Source organism: Amphimedon queenslandica, unplaced genomic scaffold, assembly GCF_000090795.2.
Source record: "Amphimedon queenslandica unplaced genomic scaffold, v1.1 AMPQUscaffold_13394, whole genome shotgun sequence".
NCBI classification, from domain to species: domain Eukaryota; kingdom Metazoa; phylum Porifera; class Demospongiae; order Haplosclerida; family Niphatidae; genus Amphimedon; species Amphimedon queenslandica.
The window spans coordinates 90825-117956 of NW_003546370.1; the positions used below are offsets into that span (position 1 = coordinate 90825).

Genomic DNA, 27132 nt, shown 5'->3' on the forward strand with positions numbered 1-27132 from the left:
GATCAAGCTGGTGCTGACATTGTTGCTCTTCAGGTAAATGTACAACTGTACATACATGTACATCTACACATGTGTACATAATCCCTATTTTTTAACCTTGCTTTGTTTTCCTCAACCTACATGTTTTATTTCTATTCTTTATCTACAATAAATTTTTTGTGTGCTTTGTTCCCCTTTTTTGTACATATAGTACATGTAAGGTACCCTAAAATTTCTCACCAAAATTGACTCAAAGATATCCATGTGTATACTGCACATGTACATGTATATCTTTATTTGGAAGTACATGTAGATGGGTGTAGTCCTTTCATAGAAGTAGAGCTAAAATTAAAATCTTGAAATTTACATGATTCTGTTTTACAAAATATAATTTTATTTTTTTATTCATAGGAAGTGGAGACTGATCAGTTTTATGCCTTCTTTCTACCTGAGTTGAGGAGGCTGGGATACGATGGGATATTTAGTCCCAAATCAAGAGCAAAAACAATGGGAGAGATTGAGAGGAAGTGCGTTGATGGATGCGCTATCTTCTTTAAAAAGCTAAAGTGAGTGATAGAAAAATTGGCGAGTTTGGGCTTGTTTGATGCGTTTGTAAGTACAAGTGTGGTTGATTTCAACCTTGTTCTCAGATCATTATCAAAGTAGCCTATTTTATGCCAATTATGTTGTCACTTACATGTACATATGTACTTCTTCCTTCACTCTATTCATGATCACACTTGATCACACTTGTATATCCTCACTTATATTATTTATTATTAATTTATTATTATTCTTTATTGTCACTTGTATACATGTACATGTACACATGTATGTACATGTAGTTCTCCCTCATTTTATTCATGATCACACTTGTATTTTCTCTCTCACTCTCTCATTGCTGTTTATATACATGTGCATATACATGTACATTTACATGTATGTATGATTTACCATCTATCTGGAAATTTTTACTGTAATTTTAATTTTACTGGATTAGAATTTCATAAAAATTAGATGACCCATATAATTACATGCCACATTCAATAATACATGACACAGTCTTATTTAGTAAAAATTGAATCACAGCACGATTTTAAAACAAAAATTATCTACCACACAAATTTCCTGTTCTACTGTAATTCATCGTCTTCTACTTTGTTTTGTAGGTTTGGATTGGTTGATCAATATTTGATAGAATTCAATCAGTTGGCTATGTCACACGCTGACCACGGATCAGGATCTGAAGCAATGCTCAACAGAGTCATGATACGAGATAACATCGGACTGGCAGTTTTACTGGAAGTGAAAGACCCAGCGATATCAGGCAATCCCCTCTACCCGCAACACATTGTAGTCACTAACACTCACATACACTGGGATCCGGAGTACTGCGACGTGAAACTCATTCAAACCATCATGTTCCTCAGTGAATTGGAGACGATACTCCTCCAAGCTCAGAGTGAGAGAGGAATCGGAGTGAAAACGCACTCTCCTGGAGTCCCTGGTATCCCCCTCATTCTTTGTGGGGATTTTAACTCTCTCCCAGACTCTGGCGTCCTTGAGTACTTTACGAAAGGCCGTGTACCTACCGACCATCCTGATTTCCTTGAATATAATTACGATCGGTTTTTCGAGTCCACCATTCGCTCTACGTCGACTGTACGCTCGCCAACCGGAAAACCAGAACTGAGACACCCATTTAACATAAAACGCTGTTATAGCAACGAGCACATGACGTACAGTAACTACACTTATCATTTCAAGGGAACGATTGATTACATATTTTATGGCGTCGATTTCTTCCAATTGCTCGGTGTCCTAGGTGGCGTGAGCAACGAGTGGTTGAAAAGTTATAAGGTGATTGGGTGTCCCCATCCACACTTTCCTTCCGATCACTTCCCCCTCTTCTGTGAGCTGGAGCTACTCCCACAACAGTTTTAATAATTTATTATTACTTGAAAATTTACTTATGCAAAGCCTTAAGCAATATTGACCCTGCTTTGTCTATGCCTTGTGATCTCTCCATGGTATTGACTGAGTTTTTGGTCGTATTTTATTCTTTTTACAAGTGGTTGATGCATGCATCTTATCTTTCAGGGTTTTCTTTCTCTTTAATACACACGCATACACACACACACATACATTCATTGTAACTTTGGGAGCTGGAAACTCCTTTCTTCTCAATTTTTCAATTTTGTTATTTTTGATCTCAATTATGCAATTCAATTGTTCTATGATGTATTCATCACTTTCTCTCACTGTCCCTCTCTCTCTCTTTCTATCCTTTCTGTATCGCTCAAATGCACTTGCTCTCATCATTCATTAATAGTTTTTTTCTAGGAGCTATGCATACACAAACCGTTTATTATTATTATTATCATTATTATTATTGTTATTATTATTATTATTTTGGTTGGTGCATTGTGCTTTTCGTTTGCATTTTTGGTTCTTAAAATTAATAATTCTAAAGTTTATCATACAATAATAATGACATAGTCCTTATTACTCAATCCGTTCAAGGCAGGGAGTTATTACTGTTCATTGTCTTGTGAATGTGCTGGGCAACGATGGAATTAGTTGGAGTAGACTTTGGGCAAGGCGATGGCTTGAAGACTCCACCTAAGAATTTCTTAGAGGCATCCTTGTCTCCCACTTTGGGAACAATGAATGCGTCTTTGGAATGCTCTGGGTATGGAGTAAATGTACCAGCTTTACAACCACCTATTGCTTTGGCTGGTGAGCTAGGCTGGAACGGTTTCAATTTCTCACGTTTTGGTGTAGAGGCTTCTCTTCTTGGTGGTAGTGGTCGCTTAGAAATGTATGGATTGCCATCAAAATAGTCTGCACCATGGCTACACAATTTGAATGCGCCTCCTTTACGTTTCTGCATGTCTTCTTTTGCTTCACGTTTCCTTATCTCCTTTGCTCTATTGTAAGACTCTGCAGCATGTTTTTGATAGTCTCCTATAGTGATCCTTAAATATCCATAGCCTGTTCCTTTCTTTGCTGGAGAAACAAGGAAATTCTTTCCTGGAGACCTATACTTTTCTCTTTCTCTTTTGACGGCACTGAAAGCATCAACATGAGTTGTAAAGCAGCCAAAGAAGTTACCCACTCCAGATGGGAGCTTAGTGTTGCTGGATGGTGCCCAAGTCTTTCCAATGTTCTTTTTTGACTGCTCTATCCTTTCCTTCCTCTTTATCTTTATGACATCAGTGTATGCTTCACCTTCTAATATCCTGCAGCATGAGAAAAATAATTGTGATTAAAAAATGAAATATTACACTAAAAAAAGTATTATCTTGACATGACAAATGTACACAACTATAAAATGGGGCTTTATTCTAAGTTACCTGTTAAATTTTTCAGCAAAGTATCCAGTCTGTAGTCCACATCTGCTCTTTGTTCCTCCAATTAGCATTTGTTTTCCTTGACTAGCACTGACATTAAAGGGTTTTCTATTGGGAGGCTGGTATAGATCACCAATAGTAGTGTAGCCTTGTTCTTTGAAAAGGCCAATACGCTCCATGTCAGTTTTGGTAGCCATCTCTGATCTCCTGGCCTGCTTCTGTCCTGTTCAAGACCTGTTGTCGGTTGCTAAGCAAGTGTTGGTAACCATGACTACGAACATGTGAATGGGTGTGGTTATGGGCGGTGTCTCATTAAAATGGCGGTCGTTGGTGAAGGTTTATTTCTTGATTCTGTGAAAGACGAAGTAGCTGAAGAAGATCCAGTGGCAGTTCTAAAGGACTATTTTAAATTCAGATACACTGAGAATGACCACGAGTACTTGAAATGTAGGAATAGGCGCAAAATGTAAGAATTATTATTTTTTTTTAGGTGTGGTGTAGTGTAGCATGGGTCCTTTGATTTAAAAAAAAATGTCATACCTCAATACTTTCACGTGTGCCATACATATACATGTACAGTGTGTAATGCCTAAGCCTGCCTACCCTATGCTAACTGTACTACAATGTAACTTGTAAAAGTTTTGGCTAGGACAATTATGCCATGGTAGCACCTATAGTATAACTTCTTTTTAATTGTTTATTGTATTGTTTACATGTATAATACATGTACTTGTAAGATGTGATCTTTTATGTATTGTTTTGTCTCTCAGGATGTATCAGGTACCTGTTATCAGTCCTTGGCCTCCTCCTCTAGTAAGAAACAGGAGACCAAGAGGTAGATATAAGGATCATCGTCATAGGGAGAAGGATAGGTACATTTATGCCTATGTACATATACATTATACATGTACATGTATTTTAGAGCATGCAGTAGGTTTGTGAGTTATGCATGTACATACATGTACATGTACATGCATGTACATACATGTACATGTACATGTACATGTACATGTATGAGCATGTATGTACATGCTCACAGCCACACACACGTACATTCTATATGATTATTATACATGTACATGTACACATGTAGGTATGGGTCGGACAGGTCTCATCATAGATCACTTGTATCGTCTCATGAAAGATATAATGACTGGAGTCCACCACGCTATCATAGGTCATATCGATATCGCAGGTACATTACATACTGAACAGTAGTGTTGTTTTTCTTATGCACATGTAATTCTTCTAATTTGTTAAAATGCTGGTAATTTAAAGGTGGGAAAATTTGGTGATTTGATAGCTGTTTGTCAAAATAGAACCTGACATTTTGAATCATTCAGAGTTTCCCACAAAACATGCTACATGTAAGTGAGGCTTAGTGAGCTGAATAGCATGCTTTGTGAGCTGGCAGTTAATGGCGTTTGGAGTAATTTTAAAAATTTGTAAAAATCCAATTTTGATTGGAATTACCTCAAGCTTGCTACAGAATATAAGTACATGTGTACATGTACTGTACATGTACATGTATACATGTATGTATCAGAAAAAATTATAATTCTATCCTTTTCAATTTTGGTGAAATTAGGCTGAGACCATGTAGGGGGACTTTGGCCCGATTTTTGAGCAATTTTGAAAATTTGTAAAAAAATCCATTTTTAATTGGAACAGCTGGAATTTTCTTGCAGCATGTGTCAGAAAAAAACTATAAAATTGGAGAATTACATGTATCTCCTTTTCCTTTTTGGAATGATGTACATATTGTACTGTACATGTTACATGTCAAAGACCATCTACATGTACGTGTACCCATATGGTCTTTGGTCAGATTTTTGAGCAACTTTTAATTTTGATTAGGGGGGGGGGGTTGAGAAAGAGAGGGTGAGGGAGAGAGATAGTGAATATACATGTACAGTACATGTCGTATTAGTAATATACTATTATGGTATTTTGTCAAATTTTGGAGCAACTTTAATCTACTGGCAAGAATCTGCATGAGCACTATGCCAAAATTTTTGTGGGAAACCCTGGAACCCCATTATATACTACACTTACATGTACATGACTACATGTACATGTAATGTATGTACAACAAACCATGTAGTCTCTAAAGTATAGTAATTTACCGAAATTCTTCTCTTCAAAGTTATTTGCTGTTTCGTACCCGAGAGTGCTTTTTAACATGTACGTGTACATGTACATTTTCTATTACATGTACATTTTCTATTACATGTACATGTAGACTATAATTTTTCTTCTTATAGTCGCTCACCAGGTTCTCCTCAGCATTCGCCTCCTACCTCTCACCTTTCTCATTCTTATGATCATGATCAGTTTAGATCGTCACAAGAAGATGAACTACTCTCATCCCAAGAACAGCATCAAAGAAAGAAGGAAGAGGAGCATCAAAGAGAAAAGGCAGAGTATCAAAGAGAGAAGGTAGAGCATCAAAGAGAAAAGGAAGAGCAGCCATTAGCTGAGAGGCCACAGGAGAGGGAGGAAGAGAAAGGCACTGAGAGTAAACCAGCTCCAGCCATTTCTAATTATTTTGATAGTCTAATGCTGAATATGAGAGAGAGCCCAGAGAAACTGACAGATAGTGATTTTCAGGATATACTCATTAATGCCAGCTCAGGCAGCAGCAAACCAGTTTTGCCACTTAAGAGGCAAAAGAAAGAAAAGAAGGAGCCTGCTAAGAAACAGCAACCACAAGAAAAAGCAAGTACTACAGAGACTTCTACTGCTAAGAGAAAGGTGCAGCCTGATGGACTTCTTGTTAGTCACGGAAACACAAAATCAGTCACTGCATCAATATTACGGGATGGATTAAGCGCTAATAAAACGATGGCTCTTCCACAAAGGAATAAGAAAAAAAGGACGAGAGTAATTAGTAATATCAGTGATGAAGAGGACGATGAGATTATTGATCCAGTGCAAGTTAACAATGACACAATGCAATTGAGCACTCGTTTGAGGCAGGAGGCCACTGATAGTGCTCATGGTGGGATTGGAGGAAAAGTTAAAGTGGAAGAAGGACAGCCAGGACTGAAAAGTGCCTTTTACAACCAGCCAGAAGCATTTACTGTCCATATCAATCTAAAGCATGTTAATTTGAATAGCAAAACGGAGTCATTTAATCATACCGAGACTCAACCTGTCTCTCCTACTGTTTCCCCATCAACTGCTCCTTGCATGTACTCCAGTGCTGTTACACTAGATGATTCCAATAAACATGTTGTCTTGCGTCTCTCAAAGCCAGTGGAATCTGAAACTGATGTCTTAAGCGCAAAGAAAAGTCACAAATCAAAGAAAAAGAAGAAAAGTAAAGAACATTAAATATCTGGTTGAAGTAGCAACTCTTATTATCATTTGTCATCAAAACGTTTATACAGTATGTACAATGTATCATTAATCAAATCTAATTTCTAAAATAATTTGTTATGAATGCATTAATTAATCATTGTCTGTGTGCATGGTTTTTATTCACTCTGGGATTGAATATCCCTCTGTAACCTTATCTTACACTCTTTCTTGTTGATTCTGTGTGGACTGTCATTGAAGACTTTGATGTGTGCAGAAGGATTGACAAACTTAACGTGAGCATAGCCAAGGGGTTGCTGTCTTTCTTCATCATATTTCACCTGAAAGTGAAAAAATAGAAAAAATTACATGCAGCACTTCTTAGCATACTTCTACATATCGAATTGCTCCATATTGCTTAAAGTATTGCTGTAGCATGAATTCGTCCACAGCATAATCCAGACCTTCGACAACCAAGTGGCTGTGTGCCATGTTTGTGTCTTCTTGATGCTAGTGCTGTTTACTATTATGTGTTTATAAATAGTTGGCAGGCTTGTATTATGTCAAGGGACATGATGCATTACATGTACATTTTACATTTGCATTGAATATTGCATCATGCATATCCGGGGACAGAGATTCCGTATTCAATTCAATCAGATTCCGTATACTTTTGATGGGTGTGGTCACATCACTTTTATTTTTTATTTTTGCAAATAATGGCGTTTTAGTCCTTCAAGTTTCGTGCTAAATGGGCCTCTGTCTTTGAGTGAGCAGGACTGAATATGGAAGATAGCGAGTCTTTGTACTTGTATTTCCTTGCTAGCTCACAATTTAAGGCAAGCATCGTAATACTGAGCCATGAATTCATTATATATACTCGTTTACTTTAGTCGAGCTACATCAAGACACCAGTAACTGATTATGTAGTGAATCGGAGCCAACCAAAGGACCTTCATCAGCTTTATGAACACATTCAGAGGTCACTGAAAGAAGGGTAAGCTCTATGCTTGTGTGGTTTCATTGTGTGATAAGGGCTTCAGTGACTTTGTTGGCAAAAATATTCTGCTTTTGCTAGCCTATTTGTGTGACAAGGCAAGCCCACCCCCTAAGTGATGAAGGGTCTGTTTCAAGCAATGCAGTCGATTTGTGCTTGTGCAGAGATTTATGTGTCCTTTCAAAAGTCCAAGAACAGCGTGATCAATGATTGGTTATGAAGCAGTTTTTAAAGTGTTAAGACTAAGGACTGTACAGTAGCTTCCATTTCATTTGAGTCAACATACAAGTACATGTAATACCAGAACTATGAGGAAGTGACACTGAATCATTACTAAAGGTTACAAGGCCTTTCATTGTCCAGGAGCTTCTCAAATAAACTGCATAGAAGTGCAACACTAACTTCCTGGAAGCCATTCCTTTGGGCACAGAAATCTCTGCATACATGTATGAACAAGTTGAATGCATACAATGTACATGTACATGTAGCTTAAATGAGACCTTTTGTTTGGGTTTGGCTTGTGAGACTACAATTATGCTTATTGTATCATTTTATTAAACTTACTTTCTTTTTGTAGGAGCTCGTGTTTCTCTCTTTTTCCTATTGCGGTGTATGTGGCCCCATCAAGAGGAGAGAAATCGATTGGAGATGAGAATAAGAGATGTTTTCCCTTGGTCTCTGATGAGATATGGAGGAAATTTGTTTCATCTTGTCGTGTTAATCGTGTGAAAGTGTATCTTGAAATGAGACCAACTTATGACCTACCAAAACCCTCTTCCTCTTGCTGTAAGTTAGTATTAATGCACAGTATTTGATTCAGTGCAAGTCATTCAGTTACTGTACATTGAATTACTATGTGCTGTACATGTACATTACATTCATGTACATGTACATGATGTCGCATAGTGCTTTTTGTCAATTGAAAATTGTCTTGGCAAAGTACATGTAGTACTTGTAATAACGAAGTGTGATTCGCATACATGCATTGAATAACTAATAACTGTTTGTACTGTCACCCACATTGCAACCTTTTAGTATCATTATGATTATTTGTACATGTAAACATGTATGTACACATGACTACAGTATGTGTACGTTTAATTAAATTGGCTTAATAATTGCCTACATGTACATGTACTTGATTATGAATGTTTGCTAATGAAAAGTTTCTTTCCAAAGCAATGCAGTGTCATTTGCTAGTGCACAAAGTTATGATTGGAGAGTTAATTTAACCTCTTTTTTAGTTCCTTTTCGAAATAAGGAGTTGAAGAGCTTAGATGTGGCAAGTTACTTTCCTTCTGTCCTTGAGCGGGATAATTTGAAAGAGCTAAGCAGCCTGATATTCGATGAGGATTTTTATGTAAAAGACAACTTGAGGAGAGGAGTTTGGATGCACCTCTTAGAGGTTTTTCCTCCTGAACTTAAGACCCTCAGCGATAGAGAGAAGTATATGAATACTCTGAGAAGAATTTATGATATAATGAAGGTATGGTGTTTCATTACTATGGCCCAGTGCATTTAGATGTGCATGTACATGTACATTGTAACATTGCACATGCAAGTGCTTGTAATACAAGCCAGGCCTTAATAAAATATAACAGGAAAATGATACTTTTGTAACTTGATACTATTAAGTGTAATTTACAAAGATACTGTACATGTACGTGTGTCTAATGAATCAAGCTTGACTGAATAAAGCAGTTAATGACTCATAACCTTGGGAAATCTCTATAGCAGCTTCACAAGAAACAATTATTAGTTATTACCATAAACATTAATGTGTGTGTGCCTGTACTTTACATGTATATTACAGTGTATGTACATGTACATCTATAATTATCATTGTTATGAATAAGCTATAACTACATGTAAAACACTGAAAACTATAATGACACAAGAGCCTCAAATAGCAGTCAGACATTGGACATGTTCGAACCATTTTGCTAAATTATCAGACCAAATTCTGTGTTGCTCTACCATTTTGTCTGAAACAACTTAATTTTTGCAATAAAAGCAATTTAGCACTATAACACATATCGTTTCCCACAAAACATGCTAAGTGAGCATGCTTCATGAGCTGACAAACACTACATGGCATTTGGAACAACTTTTTAAAATCCAAATTTGATCAAAATCAGCTCAAACTTTCTACACAGCATAAGAACATGTACATGTATCAGGAAAATTATAAAATGGAGAATTTTCTACTTTTAATTTTTGTCGAAATTTAGCCAATTAAAGTACACGGATTTTAGCCCAATTTTTTAGCAACTTAAAAATTTGTAAAAAAATTAAATTTGATCAAAATCAGCTGAAAGTTGATACACAATATAGAAGCATGTACATGTACATGTATATGTATCAGAAATAATTATACAAATGGAGAATTCTTTTGTGTTTTCATCTACATGTAAATACATGTACCCTGTGTTACAGTATTGGGTTTTAGGCCTAACTTCAGCTACATGTACATGTAACTTAATAATTCATCCTGTAAGAAATCCTGTCTGACCATTTCATAAAATTGTTTGGATGTAATTTAATACGTACATTGTACATGTACATGTATGTGTATGTACACTGTATTTTCTTAAATAATGTGCATGCATGTTCATGTAGAAGCAACCAGTTTAAACCAGTTTAAACTTTAAATTGTTTAGGGCAAGTTATTCTCTGAGAGGGACTCGTGGACTCCTGAAAAGCGTCACCTTTATGACAGTATCCATAGAGATGCTGTAAGGACTGATCCAACTGAAGAGTTCATTTCTGAGGAGTTCATTGAGAAGCTTGTTTCTATTGTCATGATATATACTTTGGAGCATTATGGAGTTGTGAAATACACACAGGTACAGTTTGTACATGTACATTTACATGTACAATCTACAAATGTATATGTACATGTACATATACATGTACACAAACAGTATGTACTGTAACATACATGTACATGTAATTATGGGAGAACTTGCCACTAATGTACAATGTACATGTACATGTACATTTACATGTAGTCAAGGTTTTCCACAAAGCATGTTAAGTGAGCTAAACAGTGTGCTTCATGAGCTAAATTGTAACAAGGATTTGGAGCAACTTTAAACAAGCGTAACAGGGTAAAAAATATTCCTATAATTGATTTCACCACATTGCAAGTACAACTTGGTCATTATTAAGACTTATAGAGGTTCTCTCTACCTTATAATGCTTCTAGAGAAGTGTTTAGACAGTATCTCTATGCTCTCTTGCTGTTAGAAAGCTCTTAACTTTGTCCCATGTGTAAGCCACCATTTTGTTTGCCGTGACCACACCCACTCAGGTAAAGGAGCGTGGGCGGGTGGTTGCTAAGGCTTGTTATTTCTCCAATACAACGTGTATAGAAGAAATGTAAGTGTGGACATACAAATAAATATTATATATATATATATATACATAGCGCGACGGTGAATTCAATTATAGGAACGACCTGGGGGCTTTGCCCCCAGGTCGTTAAAAATTCAATTTTGATGGGAGTGAGCTCAAAATTTCTGCGAAACATTAGTACGTATACATGTACATGTATGTATGAGACAAATTTATAAAAATGGATAATTCTCTTCTAGCCATTTTTGATGAAATTTGCTAATGGAATAGCCTTTGGTCATTGGCCTGATTTTTTAGAAACTTCAAAAATTTGTAATAAATTTCAATTTTAATCAAAATCAGCTCAAGCTACATAAGAACATGTATGTGTACCAGAAAAGAATAAAAATAGAGAATTCTCTCATTGTGGTTATTAGTCAAAATACCCTGTGCTGTTGTAGGGCCCTTGGCCCAATTTTTGAGCAACTTGACAATCCACTGACAAGAAGCTGTATGAGCACTATACCAAAATCCTGTGGAAAGCCCTGCATGTTTGTACATGTACTGTACATTGTACATGTAGCACTATGAAAGAATTTTATTTATAGACATGCACCTTTGTGTGGATTTTAGTTTACATGTACATGTATGTACATGTACATGTACATGTATGTACATGTACATGTAATTTTGGAAAGTTGTTCTAATTTTTCCTAATTATAACGTCATTATCTATTGACTTGTTTTAGGGTATGACAGATCTACTGAGCCCATTGCTTTATGTGATGGAGAGGGAGGATGATGCCTACATCTGTTTTGCTGCAATGTTCAAGCGTATCCACGAGAACTTTGGTGAGTGGTGTGACGGAGCACTGAACAAATTGGAACGATTGCGTCACCTTTGTGAAGTTCTTGATCCACAACTCTACCGCCATCTCTGTGACAGTGGTACCGGTGACGACCCTTTCATTTTATTCTTTGGAATGTTACTCATTGAGTGTCGTAGAGAATTCAGTTTTGACGAGACACTGCATTTACTTGAAGTCATGTGGTGTGCTGCCTTTCCACGGCAAAAAGAGACACACGTTCCTCAATTTGAGTGGGCGTGTTTCATGACCAACGTCTCGGCTGAGCTGGTGAAAGAAGTCTTTACGAGTACATGTAATCCTCCTTACTCTGCTGAAAGGCTCCAGTCTCTGAGTTTGACACTGCCACCAGTTTCAAGTAGTCACTGTCACTCTATTGCAACCACGCCTTCATCCATGCCTGTCGATATCCCGTATCAAAATTCCTTGTCCAACGAATGTCATTCCAACGATGAGAGAGAACCAAAGCTACGTGGTAGACTCTCCTCAGAGCTTTCTCCTGGGAGGGACAGAGCATCGAGCCTACCTGATTCCAAGGAGTACCTAGTCATTGATGCTAAGGATGCACCTCCTTTACAGTCAACAAAAAGTGAAGGTGACATACCCACTGATGAAGAAGAGAAGAATGACATAGTTAGCGACTTAGAGTCCAGTCTAGCCCACACAGTGAACAAGAAACTGAAGGGAAATAACGAAATGTCTGATCTCTCTTCTGTCTCTAGTATCAACACTGCCAGTAGTAATGGTGTTGCTCGTCAAGCTAATAATGACGGAGCCTTTCCTAGTCCACGATTAACACGAAATAATGGAGCTGCTCTACCTCAGGCTAGTCATGTGGAAGGCCCTGGGACAGAAGAAGACAAGTCCACTACTGTGATAGCTGAAGGTGAAGATGTGAATGAAAGAAGCTTAGAAATACCGAAGTGTGTTAGTGATACAGCACTGAGAGATTATGAAGACACTCAATTTGATATCTCTACACGAGTAAATGACGATCGTTCTCTTACTCCTCCAGTGAAATCGAAAGAGGATGGAGCTAAGAAGAAATACCACACACTCCCTAGAGAGAGGCAGAGATTTGAGGATTCAGAAACCGGGACTTATGGCCGTGAGAGCCATTCGTTGAGAGCATCCTCTCCTTCTCACTACCTCATACATCAGTTAGTATCAGGTACGTCATCTCCCTATGTGTCCGGTATTAATCCCAGGGGATTGAGACGAGATAGAAATCGTGGAGAATTATTGGAGAGTTCAGTGTTGCCTCAGAACTCTGGCAGTGGGGGTGAGAGCAGGAGACTGTTTACTATCAAGAGAGGAGGGGACTCGCCTTACCTTTCTCGCTCTAGATCCGGTTCGTCCGTTGCACCTCATACACCAACCAGTGGGATATTTGAGCCTGAAATATTTGCAGAGAATAGAGGGGAAAGAGCTGGTTTAGTAGCTGCAGACGAAAATGTTGTTTCGTCTCAGTTAGTTTCCAGTGAAAGAGCAAGACCAGACATCAACCTTGAATCTAGTCTCAAATATAAAATGTCTGACTCTTTCTCGCTCTTTGTGTGCCTTTCGATCCTTCTCTCTCATCGTGAAGCTCTATTATCAAGGCCAGTTGATTTTGTGACCTTATCTCTAATACTCTCATCGGACTCTATTAACTCAATGTTCAAGCCTATTCTACGAACATCTCACCAGCTCTATGCCTGCTATCGAAAGTATTTGGAATTGTCTAAGTACACCCGATCCTCTGGTAGCAGCGATGACAAGTGGTTAGATGATTTTGGGGAACTGCCGGAAGAAGCTGCCATGCCCCCAGACTCACCTCTAAGGATATCGCCTGCCACAAGTTGCTCAATTAATAACTATGACAGTTGACACATGTAATCAGCTACAATAATAATAATAATAATAATAATAATAATGTGCATTGTACATGTACGTAAAAATTTATTTGCTTCTAATAATTATAATTCTGTTTCAAAAATTTATTATAATTATATATTTCTGTTTTGAAAATAATTTATTATAATTGTATATTTCAGAAAAAATCTTTCAAGTTAGCATACAGTGAAGTAACAAAGCATCAGAGATGACACTTAGTGCAATAGCAACTAATTTATTGACACCTCTTCACAACTCACTCCATGTAACAGAAAGATTATTATACTGTATAGCTGTACAGTTGGAAATATTTGTTGGAATTTGATTTTGCTGTTTATCATAAAAACACAAATTATTGTGCTCTGCAAAGCATTAGAGGTAATTGGTTGTTTGGTATCAACAGTTCACACCTACACCAGCAAAGTTCAATTCTAAGTCACAACACTAACTAGTGGAGCAGCTACTTCTCTATCTATATGATGGCACTTATGAATCGTGCTCCACAAACTCTTAATTGAGAACTATCAATTTGTGATGGGTGCTCTTATGTTGTGTAGAAAGTTTGAGCCAATTTTGATCAAAATCGGATGTTATATGAATTTTTAAAGTTGCTCTTCTGTATGGCATTTTGTAGACTATGTCAAATAAGAAGTTTTTAAGCATAAATCCATGTAGTTACAGTGTCTTTTTGTCTACCTCAAATTTTGACCATATCACCATAGTATTATTGCTTTGTTTATTTAAAAAAATTAATTAATGTGCATTCCCATGCCATTATGGATTTCTGATTGGAGCTACAATTATTTAAAATTTTTGCATATATGTGATTAAACTATAATTAGAATTTAATTTCAATTTTTTTAAGTGTTTACTGTTTCCTGTTTTGTAGAAGATATATATCTACCTCAAATTACAGACATACAATAAATAAAGTACAAATAGAGTATTTATAAATGATTAATGGAAAGGTTGATCAATATTATACATATTGTTATGAGAGGCTATTAATACATGTAATGTTTGGTACATGAATGTTAATTAAATATCTAGCAACACCCATTTTATTGCATTCCTTTCATTTTTTTGGATAATCATGAGAGCAGCAACTCTTCTTCTCTTTCTCACACTAGCTGTTCCTCCTTCTTTGATTAATTCTCAGTCACTCATCTCTTCATCTCTATCTAGTACAGTGACTCATATTGCTGTTAGTGCTAATGGAGTCTTTGTAAGCACTGCTACTCAAGTATACCGGTTCTCTTGTACTCTACAACAATTAGAAGGCTCTCCTGACACTCCTGGTGGTACTGTTAATGGAATAGCTAGTACACCTGATGGTGAGTGGTGTGTAGTGTGTACTGATGCTGGTGGTGTAACATGTTCTGTTCTTAATGGATCTAATCTTGAAGCTCCTGCTAATAGAACAGATAGTCTTAATAGTGCATTGGCTACTAGTCTAGCAGTGTTTACTGGAGGAGATGGTAACAGCTTTTATACAGGGAGCTATGTTAGTAACCGTATTCTATATCATCAGTATGGGTTTGCTGGTAGTACACAGTCAAGATCTACTAATCCTGTACATCAACAAGCTTCAGGAGGTTTTAATCGTGTATTTGTGAGTGGTTTCTTTGCCTCGGGGTATGCTTATTATGTTGTGAATGATCCTCCAACAAGTGGTGCTAACAGACGGCTTCGTATAATAAGAGTATGCAATGATAGTGCAGCTACTGATTTCAACAATCAATATGAACTGACTTTAGGTTGTGATGGTAGTGTTACTTTTTTTAGTCCTACTCTGATTGATGTGTCTGTTATTAATGAAGAGACATTGTTAATTGCATTACGTGATGATTCATTTAATGATATATGTTCATACAGTCTGTCTGAGATTAACTCTTTAATGGATGCTGCTTATAAATCATGTGTAGTTGATGGTAATGGTAATAAAAATATCTTTTGGCAGAATTTTATATCATGTTCTGGAGGATCGCCTGGATTAGATGGAAGTATTGTGAGTTTTAATCTATACTGTACTTTATATAATTGTATCTTCTAACAGTGTAGTATATCTGATTCAAGAAGTGGTACTCCTGCTCCAGCAGTTGGTGTATCAAACCCTCTCACTCCCACTGGTCTAATTACTAACACTACTATACTGAATGGATTAACTGCTATTGTTGGGTTGTCAATTGATGATACTGATTTAATTTACTTTGCATTTACAATAAGTACCAATAATTACATCAATAAGGTTAGTAGTTGTGTTATAGTTTTTATACAATTTGACATGAATCCTACAGTATTGCTTGGTCAATAGTACAACCCTTAAATTTATATCTCAAGTTACATCAACCTCTTCACTTATATCATTATCTTGGTCTCAAGGTTCAGAGTATGTGTATGGAATTAGTGGTTCTAATGTAAGTATAATGATCAGTATGTACTAGTGTTGTTGATGTAAGTGTTTATAGATACATACTGTATAGCGGGAAATTTTTGAGGATAACAAATTTCGCAAATTTCGCAGATTTTTTTCATGATTCGCGAAATTAAATTCCTTGAAAATCAATTTAATACGGTACAAAATGGCAGATTAGTGGAAATTCGTGAAAATTAATTCCGCGAACTTCCAGATACAGGTCATTCGCGAAATTTATTATCCTCAAAAAACCCGCTATACGGTAACTAAGTAATGGCTTATAAGTGATGTCAAGTATATTGGTTAGACATAAAAATGCTACTAAAATTAGGTAATGAGTCAGACCATTGTATGTTATCACAAATAATTCCCATTACTAATTACTATACCAGAATCATCAGAATGTTAATTATAAATTACTACATACTGCATTAGGTGATTGCATTAAAGACAGAGGATTGTTCCAGTGCTACTAGTTGCTCTGAGTGTGTTAGTTTAGGTGATCCATTGTGTGGTTGGTGTATGATAGAGAACAAGTGTTCACGTAGACCATTTTGTCAGGATAATGATCAAACAGGACGATACCTATCTCAAGAAGACAGTAATAATTGCTTTGATACAGTATCTATTAATCCAAGTACTTATGTAATAGATACGGAGCAGCAACCTCATCAGGTATGTATCATTAGCAATGATTTGATATTAAATTCTGACCTCCTTCTGCTTTTCTGTTTCTCTTTAGATCAATTTGACATTTTCACCAACTCCTCTTCCTCCTACATTACCAAGGGAAGGATACTTTTGTGTTTTTAATCGTATTATAAGTCCATTGGAACTATCAATGGGTACTAATACTGGTAGCTGTTCAGTACAAGATATAGTGTCTCAGGTCACTGATATACAATTAGGTAATAACTTTTATACAGTACTAATCTTTATTATTTCTTTCTTTTATGTTTTTAAACTGATATTTCTCTTCAGACACTACTTTTAGTATATACAGCAATAGAACTGGTGTAAATTTCTATATAAGACCTACTAATTATACCTTTTACAATTGTCCCACAGCATCATTAAAGTGAGTTGATGAATCTACTATATACACTTAAAGATACCACAAATGTGACTGATACTCTCATTACTATAATTTTGTTAAGTAAGTAAACAATCTATGCTTGAGTGTTGTCCAAACAATAATACATTAGGCCATTGGCAGTTTTTGAGTTGTAAAGCTGTTTTAGTTGTGTCTGCATCACAACTGAAATGATGTATAAACAACATGCCACTTAATTTGAATAACTATAGCTATAGAGCCTCAATCAGTTTATAAAGATACATCATTTTCAATTTTCATTCTATTCATTAGGTGTAGTACATGTCTTCAAAGTGAACCATGTGGTTGGTGCCAGTTAGACTTTAAATGTACTGGGCATAACTTATCATGTACTACTGGTGAATGGCTCAATGTAAGACCAGCATATCCTTTCATGGCATGACGTGCTGGTATTCTTTATAGATAAAAAACGGTGGTAGTGCTAGTAGTTTCTGTCCTTTCTTAGAGCCTAATTCTGTTACATCTGATGGTAGATATACTCAAGCAGCTAATGTTGTTAAGGATTTAACATTATCAACTAGTAATACTGGGGTATGTGCTGTAACTGTAACACACTAGCATTAATTATGAATTGTCATTAATTCTATAGTCTTCACCAGGTTTCACTTATGAGTGTGTATATGGTACTGATACTAGAACTGCTACTGTTAACAGTGACAATAGAGTGACATGTAATAATAATCCTGTGGTGAGTAACAGTTAGTAGCACTTAATGAATCGATGTTTGATAGTTCACAATTGAAGGAGGTACTCAGAAAGTCTCATTGAGTCTCAGACAAGTTTACAATGGAAATAGATATACAATAGAGACTAATGCTACTTCAAATCTCAATGGTAATTAGATCTATAATGAAATATTACAGTGCTTTATTGTAATGTACACAGTAATCTTGTATGATTGTCCTACATTGGCTAGTGGTTGCTCGTCATGCTTAGCACAGAGAATTGATACTGGATTTAGCTGCTGTTGGTGTACTAGTAATACTCAATGTAGAGACATTAGTGACTGTAGTGATGCTAGTCCAGTCATTAGTACTGGAAACTGTCCTCTACCAATGATTACTGAGTTTAATCCTAAGGCGGGACCTCCTAGAGGTGAAACAACTATCATTATTAATGGAACTAATCTGGGAACACAACGCTCTGACATAGAGTCTGTTATGATTGGTACTAGAAACTGTATTGTTGATGAATATCAACCAGGAGTAGGGATAACATGTACTACTATTGTTCCTGATTCTAGTGATAATATAGGCAGGAATGAGACTATTAGGATAAGAGTGATCAGATCCAGTGGTAGTGTGACTGTCAATAGTGCAGCACAGTACCAGTTCATAACACCAATCATTCAATCAGTGAGTACTACATATGGTCCTGCTAGTGGTGGTACTAGAATAAGAATACAAGGTACTAACTTTGATATTGGTAATAAAGAAATGACTAGAGTAATAATGAGACAATCATCATCAAGTAAGAAGGGAAACCACATGTCCTGATGTTAACTGTAATATCATGTAAGTACCAATAATGAATGTTATATGAACTATTCTGAACTAATTTAATAGGAATAATATTACTAATACTGAGATCAACTGTGTTACTAGTAGTGTTAATGATACTGACTGTGTGAGGAATGTAATAGTATCAGTCAATGGAGCTTTATTCTCTAATACTAGTATAAGCTATCAATATAGACCAGATCCTACATTTGATAGTATCAGTCCTATGGTCACAATACCAGCGTAAGTATATATACTGGTAGATACATGCTCTTACTTCTCTTTTTTAAGTGGTGGTATTCAACTAGTATTCACTGGTGATTACTTAGACTCAGTTCAGTCTCCTACTATTACTATTGCTGATAGTAGACTGATTCCTAGTAGTGTTGAGGTCAGTAGAGCATTTTTGTTCTATAGTAATGTACCTCTTTACAGCCATGTGTCATTAATGATAATACTACACTCATATGTACTGCTCCTAAAATTACTACTGCAGTAGACAGCAGTTATGGAACACCTATTGAGTACATGCTAATGTTAGATGGAGCAGAGTCACCTAATTACATGAATGCAGGTCTGAGACTAACACTACAACCTAATCCAATATTTACTGGTATTGATGCTGACTCAAGATCTATATTAGTTGATGATGTTAATGACATTACTATCAAAGTGAGTTGTAGTTTAATGCATAAATTAATACATCTGCTTTGCTAAATAGGGAATGAATGTTGGATCAGTTAGCCCATCAGAGATTAATATTACATTAGGAGACAATTATGATGAAGTGTGTACAGTTAGAACAAGCTCTAATACTGTAAGTGGTTTCTGCATATATAATACTAATATCAAAAAACCTTATAAATAGGAGATTACATGTAGGCCACCCACCAAGCCATCAGGTACCAGATTAGCACTAAGAGTAAGAATACTTTTCATTGATGCACACAGTTTCATTTTGCAACTACAGGTTAGAGTAGGAAGGAATCTAGTGTTTCCATCCAATGATATCACTGGCCCTGAATGGACACTAATATACACTAGTACTGGGTCTATTTCAATTGGAGCCATTGTTGGAGGATCTGTAGCAGCTAGTGTCATTATAACACTATTGATTGTAGCAATACCATTGATAATTGTCATTTTTATTTTAAGAAAGAAGGCAAAAGACAGCAAAGAAAAGTAAGTTAATACTAGATTACATATTTAAGTTTGCATGCATAAAATATAGGCCAATACCTCATGAAGGTAATGCAGTAATCCCAATGTCTATGAACATGAACTACCAGGGCAGCACTAACCAAGATAGCATTCTCCTTCACCAGTCCAACCCAGCATACATTAAAGCATCAGATATTCACTTATATGATGAAATACCTGCAGGACAATATGAAGAATTTGTATCTGTGAAGAAAACTAATAATGATGGTGACAATGCTAATGAAGGGAATCAAGAAGATAATGGTAGCTATGTTAGTCAAGTGAATGGAAATGATCAAGACAATGAAGATAATGAAGGTTACATTGGTACAGGAGTGATTGATGATATTACTCAAAGTTCAGAAGATAAAAGAAGCTACAAAAATATTCCAAAGTAGATGGTGATGATAATCAAAAAGATCCTTTTAAAGACTATTATTTTTGTTGCTACTACATAACAATTTCTCACTGTATTTAATATGTATTGTTTCCTTGTATGCCTAAAACTTCTAGTTTAGTTCAAAAAAGTATTTTGCTAAGTAGCCCTAATTGATGTTGATTAATGAATTTTAACACAATAATTTTACTACAAAATTTTAACTCTTGTGTAGGAGCTGACTCTAATGATATCACAAGTACATGAACTCTTAATGATTCTAAAGTACATGTACTCTTCATGACTCCAAAGTACATGAACTCTACTGATATCACAAGTGCATGTACTCTTAATGATATTCATTAGAAAATATTTAATTTTGTAGTGCAAATCAGTATGGTGGTCTCTTCTCTTCTCCTATTCTTTCTGAGTATACTAGGATCAAGTAATGCTGTCTTGCAGTATCAATTACAAAATGATACTCTCTCTACTTGCCTTGTACTGAGTGATGGATCCCTCTTGATTGGTACAGCCAGTCACATTATAAAGTTAAACTCTGACAGTTTAACAGTAAACTCATCTCTTCCATTGAACACTACTACTAATCAACTATTGTTGCTCCTCAATGATACTGGACTCAGTCAGTATGTTCTCTCTTGTCAGGAGCAAGAGTGTTTTCTTCTTAATCCTAATGACCTCACTAGCACAGTCAGTGTGTCTACAAGCCCTACTCCTTCAACATTTCTATTTCCAACAACACCTGACATGCCAGGACTTCATACTGAAGGCAGGAACTTCTTTGTTGGTAAAGATGCTGCTTCACCTACTACTTCGTCAATCAGTAAACTACAGTATTCATCCTCTGGCTCTCAGCTACAGATTGTACTGGTTGGAAGTCAACAAGAACGCGCTATTAATTTAGCTAGAAATTTTCTAGCTAATTTTCAGCAGAATGAATTCACATACTATGTATTTGTCCTTTCCAGTTTTGACTATAAGCTACAAATAGCAAGATTATGTAGCAGTGATACTGGAATCGAGGAGGATAATGTGTTAGCGTTAACAACATACACTGAAGCAGAGTTACAGTGTAACGAAATGATGAATCCTGATTCAATTACAGCAGCTACCTTTGTACAGTATAGTGGAGAATCAATGATTATGGTATCAATGAGGAGTGGCAGCACTAATATCATATGTGCATTCAATGTATCAGAAATTAATAGAAGAATGGATGATAAGCTATTCTCATGTAAAAACGGGCAGGGTACATTGTCTTTAAAAAGGAATAGTGGTAGTGTTGCTTGCCCATACAATTTAGAACCAGCTCAGAAAGATGTAAGTGGAATTAGTCTTACTTGTATTATAATAATGAGTCATTGTAGGCAATTACACCATGCAATAGACCAGGGCAATTTATTGTTCCATTTGAAGTAGATAGTCCTACATTTGGGGTCAGAGTTGCTTTCACATCTGAACTATTTTTACTTAATAGTTTTGCATTTGAAGACATTGTGTATCTATATGCTGGCTCTCATCAAGCAATTGAACAGGTAAGTATTGATTCCAAAAAAATGATTTTTATTTGATTATGATAGTACTATTTCACACCTGAAAATTTGTTAATTCCAATTCGCAACATCACCACAACAACTACTGAACAAGTGAATAAGATTGAGTTTTCTCCAGATGGGGAATATTTATATGCTCTCTCAGCAACACAAGTGAGTGATCATTTGCTGCATTAACATGTGAATAAACATTAATTAACAGGTTGTTAAAGTAAAAGCTACATTCGATTGCTCAATTATAACAAATTGCTCTGAATGTGTTGTCCGTTTTCGCTGTGGTTGGTGTGCCAGTTAGACTTTAAATGCACTAGGCTTAACTCAGGATGTACTACTGGTGAATGGCTCAATGTGAGTACACAGGTTGTTCCTGTCTGCATGTTTTTAATTTAGTATGGATTACCGTATAGCTGGTAATTTTTGTGGCGCTTTATTTTCGTGATTTTCGTGGTTTTGAGGCTTTCCACGAAATTAAAACCCACGAAATCATTGAAGTGCCATCCCCTTACAGGCTATGTAAACTGTCAACCACGAAAATTAAACCACGAATTGCCCCACTAGGAGCAAACCACTAAAATTTAGACCCACGAAAATAACCCAGTATACGGTATATGTTTAGAATGAGAATGGAACGAATGATGGATTTTATTGGCAGATGCTCACCCTGCCAATATTAATTCGGACCAATACAGTATATCTTACATGGCACACTTGGTTTGAATTGATGTTAGCCTTTGACCATCGGTGTCCAGTTCCCATTGTTGAATCATTGCTAAGACATTTCTTTAATCTGATTTTTTTAGATTACAAATCAAGCTACAGTTGCTACAGATGTATGTCCTTATTTACAACCTAATTCTGATGCATCTGGTGGAAAATATACTCAACCAGTTACTGTTGCTAAAAATTTGACCATATCTACAATCAATACCCCAGTAAGCCAGACTATAATGGTACTTATAACTTATTACTGAATTTTTATACATGTAGTTTCTACCTGGCCTCAGCTATGAGTGTGTATATGGTACTGATACTAGAGCTGCTACTGTTAGCAGTGTCGACAATAGAGTGACATGTATTAATAATCCTGTGGTAAGTAATTAACAGTAGAATATTTAGTAATAATGAATTGGTTGATAGTTGACAATTGGAGGAGGAGGTAGTACTCAGAATGTCTTACTGAGTCTCAGACAAGTTTACAACGGAAATAGATATACAATAGAAACTAATGCTACTGCAAATCTCAATGGTAAATATAATGAATATTATAGTATTTAATTATAAGGTACACAGTTATCTTGTACAATTGTCCTACATAAGCCCTTGGTTGCTCATCATGCTTAACACAGAGAATTGGTACTGGATTTAGCTGCAGTTGGTGTACTAGTAATACTCAATGTAGAGACATTAGTGACTGTAGTGATGCTAGTCCAGTCATTAGTACAGGAAACTGTCCTCTACCAATGATTACTGACTTTAATCCCAAGGCAGGACCTCCTAGCAGTGGAACAACTATCATTATTAATGGAACTGATTTGGGTACACAACGCTCTGACATAGAGTCTGTTATGGTTGGTAATAGAAACTGTATTGTTGATGAATATCAACCAGGAGTATGGATAAAATGCACCATTGATCCTGATACTAGTGATAATGCAAACAGGAATGAGAGTATTACAGTAAGAGTGACCAGATCCAGTGGTAGTGTGGCTGTCAATAGTTCAACACAGTACCAGTTCATAACACCAATCATTCAATCAGTGAGTCCTACATATGGTCCTGTTAGTGGTGGTACTAGAATAAGAATACAAGGTACTAACTTTGATATTGGTAATAAAGAAATGACAAGAGTAATAATGAGACAATCATCAAGAAAGAAGAGAAATACATGTCCTGATGTTAACTGTAATATCACGTAAGTATGCCAATAATGAATGTCATATAATTATTGTGACATTAATAGGAGTATTATTAATACTGAAATCAACTGTGTTACTAGTAGTATTAATGATACTGATTGTGTGAGGAATGTAATAGTATCAGTCAATGGAGCTTCATTCTCTAATACTAGTATAAGCTATCAATATAGACCAGATCCTACATTTTATAGTATCAGTCCTATGGTCACAATACCAGCGTAAGTATATTCTGGTAGGTACATACTCTTTATATTATACTCTCATTCTTTAGTGGTGGGATTTAACTAGCATTCACTGGTCGTAACCTAAATTCAGTTCAGTCTCCTACTATTACTATTACTGATAGTAGACTGATTCCTAGTAGTGTTGAGGTCAGTATATTATATGCTTGTCCTAGTTGTAATTTATCTCTTCACACAGCCTTGTATCACTAATGATATTAAAACTTCTTTGCTGATATGTAATGGTCCTCGCATTACTAATGTGATAGACAGTTACTATGGAACGTGTATTGAGTACATGCTAATGTTAGATGGAGCAGAGTCACCTGATTTTACGAATGCATATCTGAGACTAACACTGCAACCTGATCCAATAATTACTGGTATTAATGCTGATTCAAGATCTATATCAGTTGACGATATTAATGAGATTACTATTATGGTAAGTTATAAGGTATATAAAGACTAATAACTGATGTCTTTGTTAAATAGGGAATGAATGTTGGATCAGTTAGCCCATCAGAGATTAATATTACATTAGGAAGCAATGATGACGATGTGTGTACACTTAGAACAAGCTCCAATACTGTAAGTGGTTTCTCCATATAATACTAATATCAAAAACCTTATAAATAGGAGATTACCTGTAGGCCACCCACCAAGCCATCAGGTACCAGATTAGCACTAAGAGTAAGAATATTCCTCATTGATATACACAGTCTCATTTTATGTACCTACAGGTTAGAGTAGGAAGAAATCTCGTGTTTCCATCCAATGGTACCACTGGCCCTGAATGGACACTAGAATATACTAGCACCAGTATTGAGTCTAGTACTAGCACTGGGTCTATTACTAGTACTATTATTACTACTATGACTACTACTACTGGCCCTACTAGTACCAGCACTAGTGCTCCAAGTTCTACTTCAATTGGAGCCATTGTTGGAGGATCTATAGCAGCTAGTGTCATTATGACACTATTGATTGTAGCAATACCATTAATATTCGTCATTTTAATTTTACAAAAGAGAACAAAAGACAGCAAAGAAAAGTTAGATATTATAGATTACATATTTAAGTTGTGCTTATACAATCTTCTCTTGAATATAATAGGCCAATACCTCATGAAGGGAATGTAGTAATGCCAATGTCTATGAACATCTATCAGGGCATCACTAGCCAAGATAGCAACCTCCTTCCCCAGTCTAACCCAGCATACGTTAAAGCATCAGATATTCACAAAACACCTGCAGGCAAGAATGAAGAATTTGTATCTGTAAAGAAAGCTAATAATGATGATGATGATGATGCTAATCAAGTGAATCAAGAAGATCAAGATAATGAAGGTCACATTGATACAGGAGTGATTGATGATATTGCTCAAAGTTCAGAAGATAAAGGAAGCTACAAAAATATTCCAAAGTAGATGGTGATGATAATTAAAAAAATTATTTTTGGTAAACTATTATTTTTATTACTACTACATAATTTCTCGCTGCATTTAATACATTTTGTTTCCTTGTATGCCTAGATACTTGCATTTTAGTTCAAAAATTAATTATTTTGTTGAGTAGTATATTACACTTGACATGTACCTTAAAATTTAAATTAGTCATTTCCCTCTTCATCCTCAGCCAAGAAAAACTAGACAACTGACTGTAAATGTACTTTAACTATTAAATAATTGAACTGTCCAGATTACTTTTCTCTTGCTCAACCAATGCTTTTGCAACTTCATAACACTATCAGGCACCTCATACAGTATAAAGTGCCTGATAGTGTTATGAAGTTGCAAAAGCATTGCTGAGAGAGAGAGAGAGAGAGAGAGAGAGAGAGAGAGGGAGGGAGGGAGAGATAATAAATAATAAATTAATAAACACAACTACAATTTTGCATAAAAGTACTGCAAAAGTTATAATTTTCAAGAATCAAAATGAATAATGAAGCTTATTTTTTACTGGAAAGTCCATTAAAGAGTTAAATCTTTGTTGCACAAATTTTTGCAATATCATGCAACAAAAATACATGCTAAATCTGTAAAGTTTGTGTTTGCTAAATTTCCTGATCACAAAACCAGTAAAATTACATATACAGCAGATGTACATGTACATGTGTATTACCAAGCGCTAGCGCTTGGTATGTAGGGTTGAGTTGGACGAGCGCCCCCCCAAAATGGCTGCCATCCCAGAATTATTGAGCCTGTGTAAATCTTCAGGAATTCTTTATAGCTTATCTGACAGTCAAGATTTCCTTTATAATTTTATTGAAAAAGGTTAGTGTTATAAAAAGTAGCTAAAAACTTCCACAAGATAGTTTTACGGCAATGAATGCATGCATGCCTGCATGCACCAAATGTTCAGGTTTCTCCTTCTTCTTCTTCTTCTTCCACAGTTTTTATCCTAAAAAGATAATTTTTGCACCATTCTGTTGCGCTTAATGGACGCTAGTGCAGCGGTGTGGTTTGGCATTTTGATTCTACAAAATGATTTCTCGTCGTTATTTTCAAGTACACAGTTGATTCACCAAGTGATTGGACGCCATTTTGATGCAGCCAACTGCGCATGCTCAGTAATGATTATTATAATGGCTGGAACTCGCTGGAACTGGAAGAGCCTTTTACAATTACTGACGGTACTTACTGACTGATTTGTGATGAAATTAAGATGATGTGCATGCCTAAAGACACGACTATCTACTGACACCACTCGCTTCAAGTGAGAGAAATTATTCTAAATAAACATCAATAATTTTATTCTTTAGTTACTATGACTACACTGAGGCTCAAGTTCTGTGTTTATGATTTATGTACGGTATAATGTACCTCATTTTACTTAATCTCTTCTAGTAAAGGTAAGTATATAGAGTAAATTGTTGGTTTTATGCTGAGTAAAGCATTCTATATGTTAAAGGGTGGGGCTTAAACGCCCTCTTCATGTCATAGATTTACTCTATTATCTATGCCTATGGCAACTTGTGTGGACCATGCCCTACTACAAACATGTATTATATTTAAGCCACTCCAAATAGATTCGCTTACCCATTTTATGCCACATGGTCCCCCATCACTATTTGTTATACTTTAAGTAATGTTACAGCTGCTAATATTCTCGATA

At 35.9% G+C, this 27132-nt stretch overlaps 9 protein-coding genes and 2 long non-coding RNA genes across 12 annotated transcripts in view; 9 read left to right on the top strand and 2 right to left on the bottom strand.

The window, feature by feature from the left end:
• LOC100631616 (CCR4-NOT transcription complex subunit 6-like) overlaps positions 1 to 2195 on the top strand; it is a 3091-nt gene extending 896 nt beyond the window's left edge. The window contains exons 3-5 of the mRNA XM_019996892.1: positions 1 to 33; positions 391 to 545; positions 1149 to 2195. Of these exons, the coding sequence (XP_019852451.1) occupies positions 1 to 33; positions 391 to 545; positions 1149 to 1923 (963 nt within the window). The 3' untranslated portion in view covers positions 1924 to 2195. The remainder of the gene's footprint in view (positions 34 to 390; positions 546 to 1148) is intronic.
• Positions 2196 to 2401: 206 nt separating this feature from the next.
• Positions 2402 to 3554, bottom strand: LOC100631743 (UPF0602 protein C4orf47 homolog). The gene is made up of 2 exons (XM_003386804.3): positions 3336 to 3554; positions 2402 to 3221 (listed from the first exon to the last, which is right to left on the bottom strand). Exons 1-2 carry the CDS (start codon positions 3527 to 3529, stop codon positions 2498 to 2500), a joined length of 918 nt encoding a protein of 305 aa, XP_003386852.1. The 5' UTR covers positions 3530 to 3554; the 3' UTR covers positions 2402 to 2497.
• A 63-nt stretch (positions 3555 to 3617) lies between these two features.
• On the top strand, positions 3618 to 6892 carry LOC109582252 (pre-mRNA-splicing factor cwc25-like). Its single transcript, XM_019996905.1, has 4 exons — positions 3618 to 3798; positions 4103 to 4204; positions 4426 to 4527; positions 5597 to 6892. The coding sequence occupies exons 1-4, from the start codon at positions 3650 to 3652 to the stop codon at positions 6666 to 6668; spliced, it is 1425 nt and encodes a 474-aa protein (XP_019852464.1). The 5' UTR covers positions 3618 to 3649; the 3' UTR covers positions 6669 to 6892.
• On the bottom strand, positions 6665 to 7247 carry LOC109582253 (DAZ-associated protein 1-like). The gene is made up of 2 exons (XM_019996906.1): positions 7023 to 7247; positions 6665 to 6973 (listed from the first exon to the last, which is right to left on the bottom strand). The coding sequence occupies exons 1-2, from the start codon at positions 7122 to 7124 to the stop codon at positions 6812 to 6814; spliced, it is 264 nt and encodes an 87-aa protein (XP_019852465.1). The 5' UTR covers positions 7125 to 7247; the 3' UTR covers positions 6665 to 6811.
• A 64-nt stretch (positions 7248 to 7311) lies between these two features.
• On the top strand, positions 7312 to 13722 carry LOC109582251 (uncharacterized). The gene is made up of 6 exons (XM_019996904.1): positions 7312 to 7471; positions 7526 to 7629; positions 8207 to 8415; positions 8874 to 9115; positions 10290 to 10475; positions 11715 to 13722. Exons 1-6 carry the CDS (start codon positions 7418 to 7420, stop codon positions 13698 to 13700), a joined length of 2781 nt encoding a protein of 926 aa, XP_019852463.1. The 5' UTR covers positions 7312 to 7417; the 3' UTR covers positions 13701 to 13722.
• A 2325-nt stretch (positions 13723 to 16047) lies between these two features.
• LOC105312865 (uncharacterized) lies at positions 16048 to 17142 on the top strand. Its single transcript, XM_019996893.1, has 4 exons — positions 16048 to 16123; positions 16558 to 16797; positions 16865 to 17030; positions 17117 to 17142. Exons 2-4 carry the CDS (start codon positions 16645 to 16647, stop codon positions 17140 to 17142), a joined length of 345 nt encoding a protein of 114 aa, XP_019852452.1. The 5' UTR covers positions 16048 to 16123; positions 16558 to 16644.
• Positions 17143 to 20707: 3565 nt separating this feature from the next.
• Positions 20708 to 21788, top strand: LOC109582239 (uncharacterized). Its single transcript, XM_019996894.1, has 3 exons — positions 20708 to 21649; positions 21697 to 21722; positions 21773 to 21788. Exons 1-3 carry the CDS (start codon positions 20708 to 20710, stop codon positions 21786 to 21788), a joined length of 984 nt encoding a protein of 327 aa, XP_019852453.1.
• A 5-nt stretch (positions 21789 to 21793) lies between these two features.
• Positions 21794 to 22965, top strand: LOC109582264 (uncharacterized). Its single transcript, XR_002184996.1, has 5 exons — positions 21794 to 21864; positions 21910 to 22035; positions 22085 to 22230; positions 22683 to 22814; positions 22870 to 22965. It is a non-coding gene; the product is annotated as an uncharacterized LOC109582264 (long non-coding RNA).
• Positions 22966 to 23025: 60 nt separating this feature from the next.
• LOC109582240 (plexin-2-like) lies at positions 23026 to 24082 on the top strand. The gene is made up of 4 exons (XM_019996895.1): positions 23026 to 23128; positions 23173 to 23794; positions 23843 to 24016; positions 24070 to 24082. The coding sequence occupies exons 2-4, from the start codon at positions 23343 to 23345 to the stop codon at positions 24080 to 24082; spliced, it is 639 nt and encodes a 212-aa protein (XP_019852454.1). The 5' UTR covers positions 23026 to 23128; positions 23173 to 23342.
• On the top strand, positions 23840 to 25584 carry LOC109582262 (uncharacterized). The gene is made up of 7 exons (XM_019996915.1): positions 23840 to 24016; positions 24070 to 24169; positions 24219 to 24461; positions 24512 to 24607; positions 24656 to 24709; positions 24760 to 25070; positions 25133 to 25584. Exons 3-7 carry the CDS (start codon positions 24318 to 24320, stop codon positions 25443 to 25445), a joined length of 918 nt encoding a protein of 305 aa, XP_019852474.1. The 5' UTR covers positions 23840 to 24016; positions 24070 to 24169; positions 24219 to 24317; the 3' UTR covers positions 25446 to 25584.
• Positions 25585 to 26602: 1018 nt separating this feature from the next.
• The window catches only part of LOC109582263 (uncharacterized), a 2216-nt gene continuing 1686 nt past the window's right edge, over positions 26603 to 27132 (top strand). For both annotated transcript variants that reach the window (XR_002184994.1, XR_002184995.1), the window contains exons 1-2: positions 26603 to 26733; positions 26780 to 26869. This is a non-coding gene — a long non-coding RNA (uncharacterized LOC109582263). The remainder of the gene's footprint in view (positions 26734 to 26779; positions 26870 to 27132) is intronic.

Bases quoted from the DNA above. Each gene is read 5' to 3' on its own strand.
- LOC100631743 (XM_003386804.3), bottom strand. From the start codon at position 3,529: ATGGCTACCAAAACTGACATGGAGCGTATTGGCCTTTTCAAAGAACAA. The intron at 3,222-3,335 runs GTAACTTAGAAT...CTCATGCTGCAG, and splicing joins TTTGCTGAAAAATTTAACAG to GATATTAGAAGGTGAAGCAT.
- LOC109582252 (XM_019996905.1), top strand. From the start codon at position 3,650: ATGGCGGTCGTTGGTGAAGGTTTATTTCTTGATTCTGTGAAAGACGAA. The intron at 4,205-4,425 runs GTACATTTATGC...GTACACATGTAG, and splicing joins CGTCATAGGGAGAAGGATAG to GTATGGGTCGGACAGGTCTC. The intron at 4,528-5,596 runs GTACATTACATA...TTCTTCTTATAG, and splicing joins AGGTCATATCGATATCGCAG to TCGCTCACCAGGTTCTCCTC.
- LOC109582253 (XM_019996906.1), bottom strand. From the start codon at position 7,124: ATGGCACACAGCCACTTGGTTGTCGAAGGTCTGGATTATGCTGTGGAC. The intron at 6,974-7,022 runs GTATGCTAAGAA...TTTCACTTTCAG, and splicing joins GAGCAATTCGATATGTAGAA to GTGAAATATGATGAAGAAAG.
- LOC109582251 (XM_019996904.1), top strand. From the start codon at position 7,418: ATGGAAGATAGCGAGTCTTTGTACTTGTATTTCCTTGCTAGCTCACAA. The intron at 7,472-7,525 runs GCAAGCATCGTA...CGTTTACTTTAG, and splicing joins TTGCTAGCTCACAATTTAAG to TCGAGCTACATCAAGACACC. The intron at 8,416-8,873 runs GTAAGTTAGTAT...CCTCTTTTTTAG, and splicing joins AAAACCCTCTTCCTCTTGCT to TTCCTTTTCGAAATAAGGAG.
- LOC105312865 (XM_019996893.1), top strand. From the start codon at position 16,645: ATGATAGAGAACAAGTGTTCACGTAGACCATTTTGTCAGGATAATGAT. The intron at 16,798-16,864 runs GTATGTATCATT...GTTTCTCTTTAG, and splicing joins CGGAGCAGCAACCTCATCAG to ATCAATTTGACATTTTCACC. The intron at 17,031-17,116 runs GTAATAACTTTT...CACTACTTTTAG, and splicing joins GGTCACTGATATACAATTAG to TATATACAGCAATAGAACTG.
- LOC109582239 (XM_019996894.1), top strand. From the start codon at position 20,708: ATGGTGGTCTCTTCTCTTCTCCTATTCTTTCTGAGTATACTAGGATCA. The intron at 21,650-21,696 runs GTAAGTGGAATT...GAGTCATTGTAG, and splicing joins TAGAACCAGCTCAGAAAGAT to GCAATTACACCATGCAATAG.
- LOC109582240 (XM_019996895.1), top strand. From the start codon at position 23,343: ATGATTACTGACTTTAATCCCAAGGCAGGACCTCCTAGCAGTGGAACA. The intron at 23,795-23,842 runs GTAAGTATGCCA...TGACATTAATAG, and splicing joins GATGTTAACTGTAATATCAC to GAGTATTATTAATACTGAAA.
- LOC109582262 (XM_019996915.1), top strand. From the start codon at position 24,318: ATGCTAATGTTAGATGGAGCAGAGTCACCTGATTTTACGAATGCATAT. The intron at 24,608-24,655 runs GTAAGTGGTTTC...CCTTATAAATAG, and splicing joins TTAGAACAAGCTCCAATACT to GAGATTACCTGTAGGCCACC. The intron at 24,710-24,759 runs GTAAGAATATTC...ATGTACCTACAG, and splicing joins GTACCAGATTAGCACTAAGA to GTTAGAGTAGGAAGAAATCT.